The 19,343-nt window shown below is 35.2% G+C and overlaps 1 protein-coding gene across 1 annotated transcript in view; it reads right to left on the reverse strand.

Annotated features, from left to right (window-relative positions):
- LOC145276774 (carbonic anhydrase 6-like) overlaps positions 1-19,343 on the reverse strand; it is a gene marked incomplete in the record, with an annotated part of 205,100 nt that overhangs the window by 25,325 nt on the left and 160,432 nt on the right. The window contains 2 exon segments of the mRNA XM_080128035.1: positions 6,830-6,981; positions 14,804-14,968. Coding sequence (XP_079984161.1) covers positions 6,830-6,981; positions 14,804-14,968 — 317 coding nt within the window.

Raw genomic sequence — 19,343 nt, forward strand, 5'->3', positions numbered from 1 at the left:
GCATACGCTGATGGCATTACCATGTTCGCTGCAAGGCGTAGCGATGTCAAGCGGTGATAGAGGTGATCGCTGAGTACGAAGTTGTCACAGGAGCCGTGATCAATTGCAGCAAGTCCGTTGGCCTGCGGTTGGGCGCCTGGACTGGAGTAAACTCGCTTCCAGGTGCGTTCGGCTGAACTGATGGCCCGGTAAAGATCCTCGGTGTGTGGGTCGGGACGGATCTCCAGCTGGACAAGAATTGGTCGGAAGTACAGACGAAGGTCGAGTCGTCAGTAGGGATTTGGATTCGTAGGAGATTGTCCTTGAAGTGTCACACGGAGGCATGTGCTTCCGTTGATCCGTTACCGCTTGTCTGTTCTTCCCCTGCTTGCGGATCAGTGTAAGGCTTTAGAGCGCCTCCTTTTCAAACTTCTCTGGAAGGGAGAAAAACCGTATGTCCGCAGACAGGTCTGTACGCAGAAGTTTAGCGAGAGAGGCTTGGGAATGCCTGACTTGAAAAGTCACAAGCACGCTGAAAGACTGGAGTTCCTGAGTTGGACACTGATGGAGAAAACGCACTGGGTACCAGTCGTGGAGCAAGCTTTTCCACGGCTCATATCCAACCCTGCCGCTGAAGGTCGCTGAAGACCGGTGGGGGAACGGCGTTTCCTGACCAAATGCCGAGCCGCCCTTAGGGCATTGCCGGGGTCCAGTGACCTTGCACGGCCTAGAAGGAGACTGTATGAGAAATTAGTGGTGGGTACCACAAAAGATCCACTGGTGGAGCGACTACATCTTTCGAGGGGGGAAGTTCTCTCGCTGTAGAGTTGGGCGCCTGCCAGTAGCTATCTCAATTATGCTAAGTATTCCATCACATGGAGGCTAGTCCTGGACGCACTGCCACTCTTCCGCAGATTAGCCAGGGATTGTAGGGATAGTGAATATTATTATCCCCCGTGCCTACGCTGCAACGATAGGGTACCGACCCAGCACCTGTCGGACTGGGATTTCCGGTGGAGTAAGTTTATAGCTTACTGCCTGAGGCACCCCGATCGGGCAATGCCGACGGGGTTACTCAGGAAACTTTTACAATTGCAGGAGTGCCCCTCCTTTAAGGAAGCCTGATTTGTTACCCACTTTCCCCGCCTTGTGCCAAATATTGCTGAGGTGGGCAGCAATTTAAATAACTACCCCCACCTGTTCGTCTAATTGGGAAGGTCGCCTAGCGGTTCGGCTGCAGGGAGACAAGGTAGAAGTACTCGTCAAGGATTCGTTACTTGACACTCAGCCCAACAGGTGAGGGGCCGGGAAACGGTCCAGCACCTGTTGGACTGAGGTACACCGCCTGGGTAATACCTAGGAGGTCCACCTTCCCAGGCATTGCCACTGGGTTTTCCGGTGGAGTAAGTTTATCGCTTACTGCCTGAGGCGCGCTGACCGGAGCATACCGATGGGGGTACTCAGGCAATTTTTACAATTGCAGGAGTGCCTCTCCTTTAGGGGAGTCTGCTAGATCCCCACCTTCCGGCCTTATGCCACATATTGGTGTCGGACTGAGGTACACCGCCTGGGAAATACCTAGGAAGTCCACCCTCCCAGGCCTTGCCACTGGGCTTTCCGGTGGAGCAAGTTTATCGCTTACTGCCTGAGGCGCCCCGACCGGAGAATGCCGAAGTGGATACTCAGGCAACTTTTACAATTGCAAGAGTGCCCCTCCTCTAGGGGAGATGCTTAGTTCCCCACTTTCTCGGTCTTGTGCCAAATATTGCTGAGGTGGTCAGTAATTTTAATAACTACCCCCACCAGTTCGTCTTATGGGGAAGGTCTCCTAGCGGCTTTGGCCGCAGGGAGACAGGGTAGAAGTACTCGTCAAGGATTCGTTACTTGACACACAGCCTGACAGGTGAGGGGCTGGGAAGGTCTTCTAGCGGCTTCGGCAGCAGGGTAATACGTAGGAGGTTCACCCTCCCAGGCTTGCCACTGGGCTTTCCGGTGGAGTAAGTTTATCGCTTACTGCATGAGGCGCCCCGACCGGGGAATGTCGACAGTGTTACTCAGGAAATTTTTACAATTGCAGGAGTGCCCCTCCTTTAGGGGAACTTGCCTATTTCCACCTTCCGGCCTTGTGCCACATTTTGGTGTGGTGGACACCAAATAAATAACTACCCCCACCAGTTCGTCTGATGGGGAAGGTCTCTTAGCGGCTTCGTCTGCAGAGAGACAGGGTAGAAGTACTCATCAAGGATTCGTTCTTGACACTCAGCCCGACAGGTGAGGGGCCGGGAACCGGCAGCACCTGTCGGACTGAGGTACGCTGCCTGGGTAATAGCTAGTAGGTCCACCCTCCCAGCCCTTGCCACTGGGTTTTCCGATGGAGTTAGTTCATTGCTTACTGCCCAAGGCGCCCTGACGGGGTTACTCAGGCAATTTTTACAATTTAGAGGTGCCTGCTGGATCCCCACTTTCGCGCCTTGTGCCACATTTTGCTAAGGTGGGCAGCAAATAAATCTCTACCCACATAAAATCCAAAATATTATAACAGCAGATGTCCAAGAAATTACCGAAGAGTTTTGAACTTAAATAGATTCTTTATTTTTGATGACATTTTCTGAAATATTAAAAAACTCTGACTAAGACATTAGAAAATCTTTAAATAAATCAAAAATTCAAATAATTTTTATTCATAAAAATGATGCCAATTAAATGTTGCCCATTTTCAGCTTCGCTCTTTCCAAAACATTATTCATAACAGATTGCAGAATCTCTGGATTGCAATTTAACTCCCTCATTTAGTTTCTGATATTTTCCTGCAATTTTTGTAGGATTTGGGGCTTGTTAAGATACTGTTGTGACTTGGACATATTTCGGTGCAGTCAAGAATTAAGACTTAAAGCAAAGACCAAGCATAACTTTGTAAAAATGCATTATTATCGCACATTATGAAAGAAATGCCGTCGAAATGCCAATTTAGTTGTTTTTATGAGAAACGATGCAGGCTGATGACGATTCTTATATAGACCAATTACTTATCATGTCGAAATACTATCCAATCATTGTCAATTCTCAACCATAGTCTCAAATAAAGAGCTTGTGCAATGGCTACCCATAAACTATAGTTTGTCTCAAGTTACGAGTTTTTAACTAATTAAACGCAGTTTTATTATAGAATTTTTGCGTGGATCACTTAAAAGTAGTTTTCAAAGTTGCGGGAACATGTTGATTCCAAATATTCAATTGGTTTTGAATATAGATCAACAACTGAAAACGAATGCGTCGATAGACATACAAAAATATGTCTTATTTATATACGCATGTGATCTACAGCGTGTTCAAAAAGTCACTGAAGTGTTTTGAACTTAAATATTTTCTTGATTTTTGATGATATTCTTCTGTAATTTTAACATAATCTGACTAAGACACTCAAACATCCTTATTTATGAAAAATAATCTCTTTTAAATGTTGCCCATTTTTAGCTTCGCATATTTGTGCTCTTTCCAAAACATTATTCATGACAGATTGCAGAATCTCTGGATTGCGATTAAACTCCCTAATTTTCATTCATGATTTGTAATGACGTTTCAAGGTCTGCTAGCTCGCGGAAGATCGAGTACAGTTTCCTGGTCTTCAAATCTGCACACAATGTTTCGAATTGTGTTGTGACTTGGGCTATCTCTTGCATGAAAATGCTACCGATAAGCTCTGTGAAATCAAAACAATTGACCTTTGATTTTAGTAAAACAATTTCACAACTTGCGTACGTTTTTCAATGCTATACTTATCTATAATTAAATTTTCAAAATATTGTCTGTAAAATATCTGAAATAGAGAAAAAAATAATGATTAATTGTAAAATGACAATTTTTTTTTTAACCCTTTAATGACTCCTTGGATAGACTGTGTTGAGCTGTCCTCCGAAGTAATCAAATGTCCTTTACCTGTTATTTTTACGCTTTTCATAGTATTTTTCACATAGGCATCATCACTTATCAAGGCCCAGAGGGTACTCGGGGATATGGGTTAAAGAGTGTACAGTAGTCAATTGGACAATATAGTAGTCGTTAGTAATGTAAATTCGGTAAATTTGTTAACTTAAGTGGAACGGCTCATCAAGAACTTGTTTACGTTGGACTTGAATACAACCATATTGTAGTCAGCTGGAAAGCAGGAAAATGGAAGACAGTTCCACAGGCATGCAGTTCTAAGAAAGAAACTTTGTTTATGGAGTCTACGTTTAGGTTTAGGAACAGATAAAGAGTGGAGGAGATTATTGATAGTGTTTTTGTTTATTACATGGTAGTCACCACTGGAGACCACTCGGGGATAAGGGTTATTGTGTGTACAGTAATCTATGGGATAATATCGTAGTAATCGTTAGTAATGGAGATTTGATAAGGTGTCTTACTTAAGGGGGCGATTTATCAGGAATTTGTTTATGTTGGACTTGAAGACATCCAAGTTGTATTCAGGTGGGAAACAGGCAAATGGAAGAAAGTTCCACAGGTGTGCACTTCTAAGAAAGAAGCTTTGTTCATGGAATCTACGCTTTGATTTAGGCACAGATAAAGACTGGGGAAAATTATTGACAGTGGTTTCGGCTAGACCGGTGTTTATCGTGAAAGATTGGCGAGGGGGGGACCAGAGATTGGAGCTCAGACGAGCACTTGCCATGGAAATAACGATAAAACAACGACAGGCTCGCAACGTCTCTTATGTGAGAGAGAGATTGCAGTGAAGAGAAAAGGACATGCTCTAAGTTATGAAGTCTATTTTGTACTCTGTCAAGGCAGGACAGGCTGTTTTTAGCAGCTCCTGCCCAGGTGTGGCAGCAGTACTCCAACCTTGGATGTACTTGGCTTTTATATAGTTTTATATTTGTTTTCAGCTAAACAAGTGTTTTTAGTGAAAGTTTGGCGAGAGGGGACCATAGATTGGAGCTCAGCCGAGCACTTGCGATGAAAATAATTATAAAGCAGAGACAGGCTCCCAACATCTCTTCTGTGAGAAAGAGGTTGCAGGGAAGAGAAAAGGGCATCTCCTACGAGGCTACGAAATCTACTTTGGACTCTGTCAAGGCAGGATAAATTCTTTCTAGGAGCTCCTGTCCAGATTTACGCCTTCATATATATAAAAAGATTTACGCCTTCATATATATAAAAAGATAAAATAAGAGAATTGCTGTTCCGAGATTGAAAATCATGCAAAATTTTCTAATTAAAATATACATTTGAGTGACTCCAGCTATGTTTTAAAGTCCACGTTTTATGTTTTAAAATGCACGTTTTATGTTTTAAAATCCACGTTTTATGTTTTTAAATGCATGTGGCGTCACACAAATGGAATGAACGCACGTTAAGAATATTCGCTAAACTCAATAAGATTGCCATTAATGATACACGTTAAGAATTAGCATTATAGCTCAACATAAAATTGCTGAGAGGTCTTTTAATCAAACCCTACGATTAACCGCATTCTCGTCGTATTTAAACTCAAAGATAGCCTATTAGTATTCCTATGCTGGTCAACTCGTTATTTTAATTAAATACAATCTTAAATAGCATTTTTTTTTTGTCTAAAAGCCAAGTGTATTATCTGTTTTGATACTACACTTTAACATTTTGTATTCGGTCAGTGAGTCAGAAATCCTTATAGACTGATGCAATTAAATTTTTTGTTCCAATCGAGTGTGCCACTTTTTGAGAAGCTAAATTTTCCGCACATGAACCTAATATTTAAGGCGTGTAAGACTAATACGTTCATTAACATATCATTGGTTTAATATTAAGACCAAACGAATTGTCATTTTACGTAAATGCTAAACTTAAAAAAACTTGTTAAAGTTAAACCCTAAACTTTGATTCTTATAGCTTTGTCAGTTTTGCAAAGTATTTACCTAAAAATATTGATACTAAATCCATGCTCTGAACCTAATATCATTGTAACTAGCAGGACCTGTGGAAATTCCACGGGGGATTCATTCATATGACATATATTGATGTTGACATTCTGTAGATGTTCACTGTAAATGGAAACGCTCTGATATTGTAGCTTTTTTGTTAAAACTTCACAAGTATTTATCTAAGCTGGCACGAACGTCCGGCAAAGTCCGGTCGTAAAGTACGCTTAAATATGATATTTTAATTCTTGCAGATGGTCTATCGATTTTTATATATTATACAGTTGCGATTTCAAAAATAAAAATAAAAACAAATATACCCATATTAATTGGGTGCATTAGCTTGAATTGAAACCGAAATAAAAAAACTTATGAAATATATATATATATATATATATATATATATATATATATATATATAAATATATATATATATATATATATATATATATATATATATATATATATATATAACTTGAGTGCTATCAGCCATAATCAAAACCAAAACCGAAACCAAAACTTATGAAGAATTCTTGATAAAATTATTAATTAAAAAAATAGATTACTTAAGTGCCATCAGCTATAGTCGGAACCGAAACCAAAACTTATGACGAATTCTTGGTAAAATAATTTATGACGAGAAATGGAAGTACATAACAATTAAACGACACAGATGTAAGCGTGACACAGAATATAACACACACGCTATCGTATTAATATATAGAGTTACGATAAAATGTTAAAATCACTTTTGGTTTAGTTAAACAGCAAGCTGCATAGAATTGTCATTTGGTTTGTACGTTCTCAATAGTATTGTCAGTTTGTTACGCTTAAGTTTGAAAAAAACAACAAAAAAAACAGCATTATTTCTCGAATAATCGCCTCTTAAGAATATTTCTGTTAAGTTTTTGCTTTTGAAAGAAACTTCACTATTAAGGAATTAAAGAGAGAATTACCTCCAAAGGGAAACTTTTTCCGTTGATTTGATGTTCTGAGCCAGATAATGTATCTTTTGCGTCCCAGTGGAAATGGAACTGCTCGGCCTTGTAGACATTAGGTAAGTTACCATCCATGATGGACGAGTTTGCACGCTTAAAATTCAACTGAACTAAAACGAGAAAATATAAAGAATAACATTAATAATAATAATGAGATTATTACTACTACTAATACTACTACTACTAATTATTATTATTATTATTATTATTATTATTTATTATTATTATTATTATTATTATTATTATTGGCTCACAAGGAGCTTTCACACAGGTCATCAAAGATATCTCCTGGAAAACAGCCTGTGGTGTTCTGTGGAAGCTGAGTGACAACAAGTCTCCCCAGGTTTTCCAGTACTCTCCATCTCTTCCGATGACATTTGCAAATAAATTTGCATTATCGCAACAGTTGCTTGCCATTGATTTCTTGTTGGCAGCGGCTATTGGTCTTCACTGGAATTTGAGTGCAATAACCCCCCCCCCCAGGTATCAGTTCTCTTCGCAATTATCCGGCTGAGGTTTGGTCAGTTCTTCGATATTTCCTTCCTCCTTGACTACTTTGTTATTTTTTTTTTGGGGGGGTGGGAGGCAGTGATATAGTAATGGTAGGATAGGGGTGGGTTAGAGAACTTATAGATCTGTGGTTTCAGTGTTCTTGGTTTCATGCAGTGCTTCATGTTTTGCCTTTGCAGCAGTTTGTCTGGCCCGCGCTTGTTGCTCCTGTGTGTTAGTTTCCACATTCAAGGGGTTTTCTAAATATTTCACAAATAACGTGTTTCTGTTTCTCCGTAGATTTTGGTTGAATATTTGGTATTCTATTTCCAAAGAATGATAAAAATTATTAATTTCTTCCTTCACGTGGGAATATTATTTCCATATTTTTTAATCATATATATATATATATATATATATATATATATATATATATATATATATATCCCGAAATGGATGAAACACTAGTGTCTGAAGGTATTAAAATAGTTATAGTAATAATTATGTCAACCCCTTTAAAACTCGGTTTTAGTGTTGAGCAATCTAAGTTGAAATAAGTCGGTCACTAAAGCTTACATGCGCATATAATGATGTTATTATCACAAGATCACTTTTGCCATCAATGACATTTACTCTTTATATAAATGTTAATTTCAACTGTATTTCTCGCGGTTAACATTGGCCGTGTGGCTTGTTCCTTGCTAATAGAGTCAGAGCTAGCTTTGTGGCCGGTTTCGAATCTTCCGACTGCTGTAATCGTAACTCCTTGCATTGATGATTCCCGAAAGGATGAAACACTAGTGTCAGTAGGCATTAAAATATATATATATATATATAAATATATATATATATATATATATATATATATATATATATACATGTGTGTGTATGTGTGTCGGGGGCTGAGTTTCGTAATATAAGCATTAATTTAATTTAAATGAAATAAAATAGTATCAAATACGTTTGAAAGTCAAATCACAACACAATATTACGAAAATAAACAAATATTTTACTTGTTAAATTAAAAATATTTTAAATTTAACAAGTAAAATATTTGTTTATATTTATAATATTGCATTGTGATTTGGCTACCAAACGGATCTGATACGTGTTACACACACACGCACACGCACACGCACACGCACACACACATATATGTATATATATATATATTCTGTTTATTATACAAACATTATTAGTTACATGTGCGCATACATGTTTCAGCGGAGTCTCAATTCAGGGACAAAACTTCATCCCTGGGACTCCACTGAAACATGTATGCACATATGTAACCAATAATGTTTGTATAATAGATAGATTATATACCAGGTATGTCTTGCATTGAGCACTCTTTAATAATCACGCTAGTTTCATTGGATTTACATCTAGAAAACCAATCGGTACGACCGATTTATATATATATATATATATATATATATATATATATATATATATATATAATACGTATTGCATACTTGCAAGTGTGTAGCAAGAGTGAAAAAATAATATAAATAAGTAATAATGCGTTGTTTTGGCTTTAAACAGCCAAAACAACGCATTATTACAAAATAAACAGATATTCATTTGTTTGAAATTTATATTGAAATTTATAGATATATTTCGAAGATACACATCCTCATCAGTATGTCTTTATTTCTTTTTTTATTGTTGTTGTTGGAGCATGGAATCAGTATAAGTCCATTTCTTGTTTTTACGGTAATCTTTTCAAATGTGGGAACGGTGCGTTGGACACACGGAATTCATGTTCGGGTTTGTGTTCCTTGATAGAAGCGTTGGTTGAGTTTGAATAAAATAAATACTTTTGCAGGTTACTTCTTTCACCTTGAAAACTGGTAACACAGAGACGATTTTCACGCTATCACGAAAAGAAATATTTGGTGAAGCATTTGTGGCTCAACCTGCCGTGATGGCCGAATTTTACATCATTAACGGTTATAATAGAACCAAGTTAGAGCTTTTATTATGTGGACAATTCCGGGCAATTTTTAATTATCTTGCTGATTCCATTTGTTTAGGCGCCGAGGCAACCCAAAACAAAGAAAAATGGCTTCAGATAGTGGATCTGGGATTGATAATAATATTTAACAATAATATTGTTTTGCGAAGGAAACAATTGATTAAAGGAGAATAGTATAAAAGTTTGTCTTGGCTAAACTTGGGGAAACGTATTTTACCCGTAAGTCAATTTCCAAGGACAGCCGACGTGGGAGCAAATTCGATGGAAATTTACTTTGATATGCAAGTATGCACGAAGCTAATTGGAATAGAGGGGGATGTGTCGTAGTGACCCTAGATTGTCCGGTTGGGATTCACAGAAGCTTTACCCTCCACCATCATCCCATATATAAGCTTATGCAAGTTGGATTTAGGGGAGTAGGATGAAAGTGTAGAGTAGGATTTGTTGTAGGGAGAATGAAGTAAGAGGATTTAAGTGTGTAGATGTTACAGTAATTAGTAGTATGTGGTAGATGATAAAAACCTTGTCTGGGGGATGTTTCAGAAAGGTGCATAATTGCTAAGGAGGTGAGGTTTGTAATGACGACAGTTTATGGTAGTTCCGTGTTTTCTATTAAGTAATTTAATTCTATCTTTAAAATTAGAGATAAAACGTTTTTCGTTTAAGCAAAGGAGGCATGGAGAATTTAAAGATTTACATGTGCTATATTTTTTGAGGATTTCTCAAGTAATGGTTGGTGTACGGTAATTTTGGATTAGATGTAGATAGTGGGAGTTTGTGAGGTTTTGTTAGGATGGTTAGGGTTTGTAAAGGAGCATTTATGTACTCTAAATCTGTCTTTAAAAGAGGTGCCGGTCAGGGCAATATAGTATTTTTTGTAATTTGGGTTTTCTGTAGAAGCAATTGTAGCTTTATATACTATTTCTTTTGGTAGACATTGTTGATTAAGTGAGCATTCTGATTTGTTAGTGCAATTACATTTAGTATTGTTGGTGTTGTTTGTATTTTTATCCATGTTAAGTATCTTCCTATTATGTTTCTTGATTATTTTTTCCAGATTATCAGTACAGCTGTAGCTAAGTTTAATCGTGTTTTTATTAAAGATTTTGTGTAGTGTGTGATTAGGTGAGAAGTGGGTGTTTATAGGTTGAAAATATTTTGGGTTTGACCATTATATTGAAGGGGGTTTATACCAAATGACTTTTCTAGATCTATTTTTTTGTAAAGTATTTGAGGAGTTCGGTTTAGTGTAATTAATGGTGGGATTTGGGTATCCACTTTTCCTAAGAGCATTTTCATAGAATAGTTTATGTTTGCTGAATATTTCAGGTTTAGAGGAATTGGCGCTAAGTCTTTTTTTGCAACAGAATTGTGGATATGTTTAATGATATGTTTTGGATAGTTTGATAGTGGGTGTATATAAAGTGGATAGGTATTATCTTTGGCGTATGGTTCATATGAGTTATTCGAGAGGTTGAGAGTTATATCGAAAAAGTTGACAGTTTTTAAGTTAGACTTAATATCCACTTTTAGGCCTATACTATTCATTTTTTTAGTTAATGTTTGTTATTATTTTCTCACATTTAGGGACATTTGAATTTTCGACTACGATAAGGCCATCGTCTTTATATATATATATATATATGTTTTTGTTATTTAAATTTTTTGTGTGATTGTACAAATAAAGAGACCAACTAGATCAGTTGCTTCTGCTGAGTCTAAGGGTCCATTTAGATGTCAAATAATCCGGCTTGATTCTTGTTAGTCCATTGGGTGTCTTGGCCTATTAATACCGTTTTCCAAGATTTTTCAATAATGTTTATTTCGAATGGTTGTAAGTCAGAAAGTAGAGGCGAAATCTAAAATTTATCAAAAAGTTCCTTTGATATGAAAGGATAATAACTTTCAATATCGAACTGGATAAAAGCAGCCTTTTTTATTTTGAATATTATTGAACCATTTAATGGTGTCATTGGTTTAATTCATATTTGGTTTTAATTTGTAGATTGATTATTTCTAGTATTCTTTTACTTATTCTTCCTATTTTGGTCTTTGCACTGATGATTCCCGAAAGGATGAAACACTGGTGTCGGTAGGCATTAAAATAATATATATATATATATATATATATATATATATATATATATATATATATATATATGCATGTGTGTGTGTATGTGTGTCGGGGGGTGAGTTTCGTAATATAAGTCTAGTTTGGGGCTTTGTTTACAAAATTGGGTTTAACCAACACTCCCTCTCTACTTGCTAGGAATATAGCCTAAAATACTCCTGATTACTCATAAATTAATTATATTACCAATTCACCTACTTATTTATGCATTTATACGAGTATACACAGAACACCATTATAATATGCCTTATTCACTTATTTTTCTTTTACTGACTTCCGGTTACTTACTTGTTCCCAAAATCTATGCGCATGTGTGTGTTTGTACGTCCGTATGCTCATGTATGTTCTGTATGTGTATGTATATATTTGGATATTGGTATTTGTGTGTGTATATATTTATTTATATTTATGTGTACGTTTGTATTTATATGTATTTATTTGCATAAGTATAGGTGTGTGTGCATCGGTCGTATATATGTGCGTATGTGTGTCATAACGTAGGGGTGTATATATGTGTGTTTGCACTTGTATATGTGTGCTTGTATACATTTATATGTATTCATGTATGTGTATGTGCATGCGTGTATTTGTGTATACTTGCGTATATGTCTGTACGGATATATATTTATGTATACGTACATATATGTACTGGTGTACACATGGATATATGTGGTATATTTTGCGCTAAACTTACCAAATTAATTATACTTATTTACATATCCCACTTTTATCTCACCCCCTTTTATTAATATATATATATATATATATATATATATAGAGAGAGAGAGAGAGAGAGAGACAGACAGACAGACAGACAGACAGACAGACAGATATATATATATATATAGATAGACAGATAGATAGATATTCTATATTTTTATATCTTTTTTAGATTGGTGTATATGTATTTATATTTCTGTATGTGTATGCATATGTTTGTATATTTATATGTATATGAATGTATGTGTATATGTTTGTGTGTATGTATATACATATATGTGTGTGTATGTGTGTTTGTATGCATATATATGTTTGCTTATGTGTACAATGTATGTACATGTGTTGTATTTGGCACTAAACTCGCCTTGTTTATTATGCTTGTATTTATTTATATTTATTTATATATGTATCACATCTCTATACAATATATATATTGTATATATTATATATTGTATATATATATTGTATATATATATTGTATATATATATTGTATATATATATATTGTATATATACAATATATATATATATGTGTGTGTGTGTGTGTGCGTGAAACATAACCATTTTATCGGTTATGGCAGTAGTAATAGAACTTATGAACAATTTTTTCTTTACTTAGGCACAATACGTGGAAGACCAAGCTATAACGTAATGTATGCAAGGAAGACGTTTATTATTAAACCAGACATCAATTTTAGATCACAAAAAAATCAAGTGTTAGCACCAGAAATAAACAAAACGTCAGCAATGAAAATAGATACCATAATAGAATTCGGTACTTGTACAGAATAAAGATCGTGCTATTGTAAAAAAATTTCCAGGCAGTTTACGTAAAACGCCAAAAGGTGCTAAAACACTGAGCAAATAAATACGCAGCAGCTGTCATTTAAGAAAACAACCATTTACTACTATTCGTTTATAATATATATATATATATATATATATATACATATATATATATATATATATATATATATATAATATTATGTATCTTGATTGTAACAAAAAATATCACAAAAACAAAAAAAAACATATCTGTACATATATAAAACTGAAATTCTCTGTATGTGTGTCTTTCTGTGTGTGTACATTTTCCTATCAAACTACTCTGTCAATTTTCAGTCTATAGGCTCGAGATTTGACATAATGCATATTGAGATTTGGGAAAATCTTTTTAATCGGTTTTCGACCAGAAATTGTGCTGTTAAGGGGTCAAAGTTCAACGATTTTTCCTTTGAAGACTCTACCAAACTCATCCGCCAATTTTGGGTCTAAACACTTGAAATTTTTAGACATGGATCTAACTTTATAATTTGATTTGAGCCCAAAATAATAAATGTTAAGGGGTTAAAATTGGGGTCAAAGTTTTAAAAAAATTTGACCTTTCAGCCAATTTTTGGTCTAAACATTAGAAATTTTGCATAAATTGTATTCAGACATAGGGCAAGCTTTTATATCGGGTTTTGGTCGAAAATTTTGCTACCAGGAGGTCAAACTTAAAAAGAGTAGACCATTGCGGTCTCTATCAAACTATTCAGCATATTTTTGTGTCTAAATATTTGAAAATTGACATAAAGTATATTCAAACATGCAGCAAGCTTGTTAATCAGTTTTTGTGCAAAAATTTGGCTGCCAAGAGGTCAAAGTTAAAAGAGTTGACCTTTCCAGACTCTACCAAATACCTCCGCCAGTTTTCGGTGTAAACACTTGAGATTTTAGATATAGGTTACCTAGACATAAAAAACTGTTTAATATATACATATATATTATATATATATATATACTGAACTGCTATATATATATATATACATTAAGAGGAGATTATAGATAGATATATAAATACCTGTTCACATACACCTTTCACGATAAAGCTAGAACCCAGAATTAGATAGAATCGAGCAATTGCATCAACAATGGACAACGCCAGACCCAAAGTGGGTTTCGATGTACTGCATCTTATGAGTGACGTGCTCCGACATAGGCGCGAACCCAGCTCGTCGCACTCATGAAGTGTCCAATACTGACGACCTAACCATATGGGCTACGTCACAATCTATTGGCTATGCCTCAATTTTTTAAATTCTCATATTTTTATCCAGTTCTACATTCTACGATGTGACAAGCAACGCGTCCTATACAACTAAAAGAGTTACTGCTGGTATGCAGGCGGTAGATATCACATCTACAAACATTAACTGAAATTAGCCGACTCCCCAGACACGATTTCGGATCAACCTATTTGTTGAGGGACATCACGTCCCTACGAAGGATGGACCGCTTTTTCTACACATATTAGACATTAAGAGGAGATTATAGATAGATATATAAATACCCGTTCACATACACCTTTCACGATAAAGCTAGAACCCAGAATTAGATAGAATCGAGCAATTGCATCGACAACGGACAACGCCAGACCCAAAGTGGGTTTCGATGTACTGCATCTCATCATTGAAAGAATTTGAGCGAAAAAAAAATGAAATTTTTGTTCAGTACCTTACGACATTTTACGTAAGCTGACTTGAAAATTCCAACGCTAGCACGGGCCTTGTTCTGCATAAATACCAAAAATTCAATTATTAAAGTATAAATTAGCAAGAAATAGTTTGTCTTACGTGAGTGGCCATTGTTTTTCATATAAAATTCCTGAACTTTGTCATAGGCGATAAAATGGATAGGACCAATCTTTGTATCCGTATTAGCAGCTCCTTCCAAAATGTTTATAGGACTCTGAACCTTTCCCTGGCATTCAGAGTAGCAATGGTTCCAATTAATTATATCTGAAATATTAAAAAAAAGATAGTTTTTAGATGAAAATATTGATTTACAATGCAGTATATATATATATATATATATATATATATATATACATATATATATATATATATATATATATATATATATATATATATATATATATATATCGTTTCTGAATTTTTGCGATGAGGATTGGTTATATGTATTGTTATTAATCGTCGGACTACTGTTGTCGAACTCGGGAATTTGGACGGGATTTCAAGCGGAACCCTTTATTCACTTCACGGGGGTAGCGTACTCTTGTTCCGTCAGCCATGACTGAAGAGAGGTCCTAAGTAATTTGCAAATGTATATTCCGGTCACCCACACTGACGACTGAACCTTATCCAGTCATTACTTAATTTACTCACATAAAATTAATATACATGTACGAAAGTATAGATTTATGCGTAAACTTTAAGTATTTACTTCAAAAGTGCTCAATACGTAGGTAGAGCTAGTTAGTAATTTATAAAAAATATATGGCGATTAAGCTACACTGAATATTCGGCGTTTCATCCACTCTAGGACTCCTCAGGCTTATGCGCATAAGCCTGAGGAGTCCTAGAGTGGATGAAACGCCGAATATTCAGTGTAGCTTAATCGCCATATATATTTTATATATTTTATAAATTACTATATATATATATATATATAGAGAGAGAGAGAGAGAAAGAGAGAAAGAGAGAGAGAGAGATAAAGAAAGAGAGAGATACTTATTGACTTAAAGTGCTATTCTTCGTAAGAACAAATAAACATTTATAGATTAAACATCGTCATCGTTAAACTCATTTGCGTGCCTCAGAAGATAACGAATAACGATCTATATGTTTTGGTTTCGATTCTTGCTTATGTCATCAAGTCAGATTTTTAAACAAAACTTTTGAAGTCACTATTATATATTAGGTACAATATGATAATCAATAGAGTATTAGGTCTATAGTAATAAATATGAAAGCTGCATAAATGAAAATTTCATATCAAAGCGTATTTAAGATAGGGACACTACTATATATATATATATATATGCAGAACAATATAATGATTAAGAGAGAATTGACTCTTTAATAATAAATACGGAAGCAGTATAAATTAAAAATATCATATCAAGTGAGTTTTATGACGAGACAATGTCTGGCACAGTGCAAGTATAAACATAAAAGTGATCTACAAACTCCTCCATCAATCTTTAGTCTACAGATTTGAATCTTTCTACAGGGTAGAAACGATAAAATTGTCGCCTTAAAAAGACAAAATAATTCCATTTCCGTTTGATGAAAACCGGTTTTCCTTTCTTTTTTTTTTTTTGTTTTTGTTAGTTGGTCAGTTGTGTATAAATCCCAAGAGCGATAGGAACCTTCCATCATGTTTGAAAGCGACACAATGTTCAACGAGCGAGATCAGGGATGCGCCGCTGTAAAACTCATGCTATCTACCGATCCAAGTTATGACAACAGCACCCTCAAAACGCAAATCCGGATGGTTCAACGATTGATAGCACAGCTCAACGATGTTTCCGGCCACGTGGTGTGGTTTCAAGAGAGGGCCACATCATGTCACCTCACATCTTCCAAGTCGGCTTGAAAGTCATTATCAAAGTGTATCTGGATATGCTGAAGAGTGTGTTCCATCGTGGGGCAATCAAATGGCCGCTGACAGACCCTGGGTGTAACAGCAGGACTTTGTGCCGGTCAAGTCCAAAGAGACCCAGACATGCCTTCAGAAGGAGTGCGACGACTTTGTACCATTCTCCCACTGATCCCTCTCCTCCCCCGAGCTGAACCTTCATTTGATCATACGTCGAGAACATCACCAACATGACCTACCACAACATCAAAGCCAGCCTGATCGCCATCCTCCGCTGAGTAATCGCCGCGTTCCTGTCGGCGTTTGAGGAAATGGCATGCTCCCAGTTCCGGACCTGTATCGAGGTAGTGATTGAGGCTGAAGGTGGCTACATTGAATATATATCAACTCTACTACATAATCAAGGTAACTGAATTTAATTTTTCGATAAATTTTTAAAAATAAATTTGTAATGTTTTTTCTTTAGGACGACACATTTATAGTTCCACCCTGTGTAGGGATTTGGATCTATTGAACAAATTTGAGTTGATCTTTAGCCGGTATAAATAGCTGTTAAAAGGGTCGAAATTGGAAAATAATTGGAATTTATCAGGCGTAAGTTGAATAAGGGCAATTTCTACACATGCGCAAGTATACATTTATATTTTTAACAAGCTTATTGTATGCGTATGGATTTGGGTCAGGCGCTTATAAATATGGTTGGAGAGCTATGTTTTGGTTTCGATTCTTGTTGATCAAACCCAAGTCATATTTTCTAAACTTTTAAAATGGTTACTATATATTGAATACAATATAATAATTAAGAGTATTGGCTCTATGATAATAAATGCAAAATCTGCATGAATTAAAATATCATATTGAAACATATTTTATGGTCGTGCCACGCTGGGATAGAGCACTACTTTATATCGGGTACAATATAATAATAGAGAATTAGCTCTACTATAATAATAATAATAATAATAATAATAATAATAATAATAATAAATACGAAATCTGCATAAATCATATAATTATAATAATAATATCATATAAAAGCGTATTACACGACCGGGAAATGTATAGCAGCCCGTTGGTATTTGTATCCATAAAAAAATTATACAATAATACAGCTCTACCTCTTCTCAAGCACTATTTTATAAACACTGGTGTTTCATTGGATTACCATCCCGGAAACCACAACAAAAGCGCCGACTGACGTTTCGGCGATCGAGTTTCGATTCTGGCTTAAGGTAGTTGCTTGTCTAGTTGTACTTATGAAACAGTACTGTATGTGGATGACTATATATATATATATATATATATATATATATATATATATATATATATATATATAAGTTTGGTGGTTAAATTTTAAATTGTGAAAAAACAACATATAGAGACATATATTCGATTTAATAATTTATTGTTTGACAAAAGGAATATATAGAAGGGGTATATTAAAAGGAAATTAAAATAACCCCTTCTATATATTCCTTTTTTCGAACAATAAATTCTTAAATCGAATATATGTCTTTATATGTTTTTTTTTCAGAATTTAAAATTTAACCACGAAACTCATACATTGCTCTATTCTTAAATATTGAGCTTTTCCTTTTTGGCTAGGTTCACCTTGAAAGTATTACTTCTAGTAATATCTATCAGGATTTTTCATCTGAATTCTATCAGTGTCTTATCTCGCTTATATATATATACATATATATATATATATATATATATATATATATATATATATGTATATATATAATGAATAAATGACAAAAGTCTATTTTCTAAATTTCATGAAGTTGCCTATGTTACAGTTTATTCCTTTAAATCAGTTGACACTTATAATTCTTGACAGTATATGTTTCGTACCACAAAATCATTCACTTAAATATTTTATCAATCAGTGAATCTATTTTGCCCTTAACTCCTCAGAAGAAATAGCAACAATCAATCCACCAAAAAAGAACTAAAATGCTTTTAGTCATGATTACAAAATCCGAAAATTAGAAGAGAAGCTGCAAATACCTTATAATTTGCTTACATTACGCCATTTTGAACTTAGAAATAAAGTTACTAAAACCCACATCCTCATAACCTCTGGCCTCGATGGAGTGGGAGAGTAAAACTTGCTGCTATGGTTTCAAATGATCTGAAATAAGAACAAGGGGAGACTTGATTCCAAATATTTCTCATATGTTATATTTCTCCTCTTTTTGAAATAGGGTACGCTTATGAATATCTCCAGCATCAAATAAACCATATACACTGTAAAATTTACTTTTTGTATGAAAACCAAAGAGGGGAGATATAATATATCAGAAATATTTGGAATCAAGTCTCTCCTTGTTGTTATTTCAGATCATTTGAACATTCGAAGTCACACGCATTTTATTATCCATGCTTGCAGGATCCTGTCGTACACTTTCTTATAATCGAGCCATCGATGGCTATATACATTTTTCTACGCTTTTAGGATACTTTGGTCTATGTACGATAGGTCATGCGTTCCTCTTTTTCCTTTTTGCGTCCTTTCTGTTCCTCGAGGAGTAGTCCACGATCATTAAGGAGTGATACATTTGTTCTCTTAGTTCTGCTGTTTGTATTTTCCACGTGACAGGTAAGCATGTTATAGGCCTGTTGTTTCCGTGGCCTTTTTTCCGTGGCCTTTTTTCCGTGGCCTTTTTGATCAATGTGACTCTACCTTTATTAATTCATTTTTGCACATCTGCTTCGTGGATACATTTTTTTCAGGTTTTGATAATTATTATTATTATTATTATTATT

Source organism: Euprymna scolopes, chromosome 1 (assembly GCF_053919585.1).
Source record: "Euprymna scolopes isolate OS-2025 chromosome 1, ASM5391958v1, whole genome shotgun sequence".
Classification (NCBI taxonomy): Eukaryota; Metazoa; Mollusca; class Cephalopoda; order Sepiida; family Sepiolidae; genus Euprymna; species Euprymna scolopes.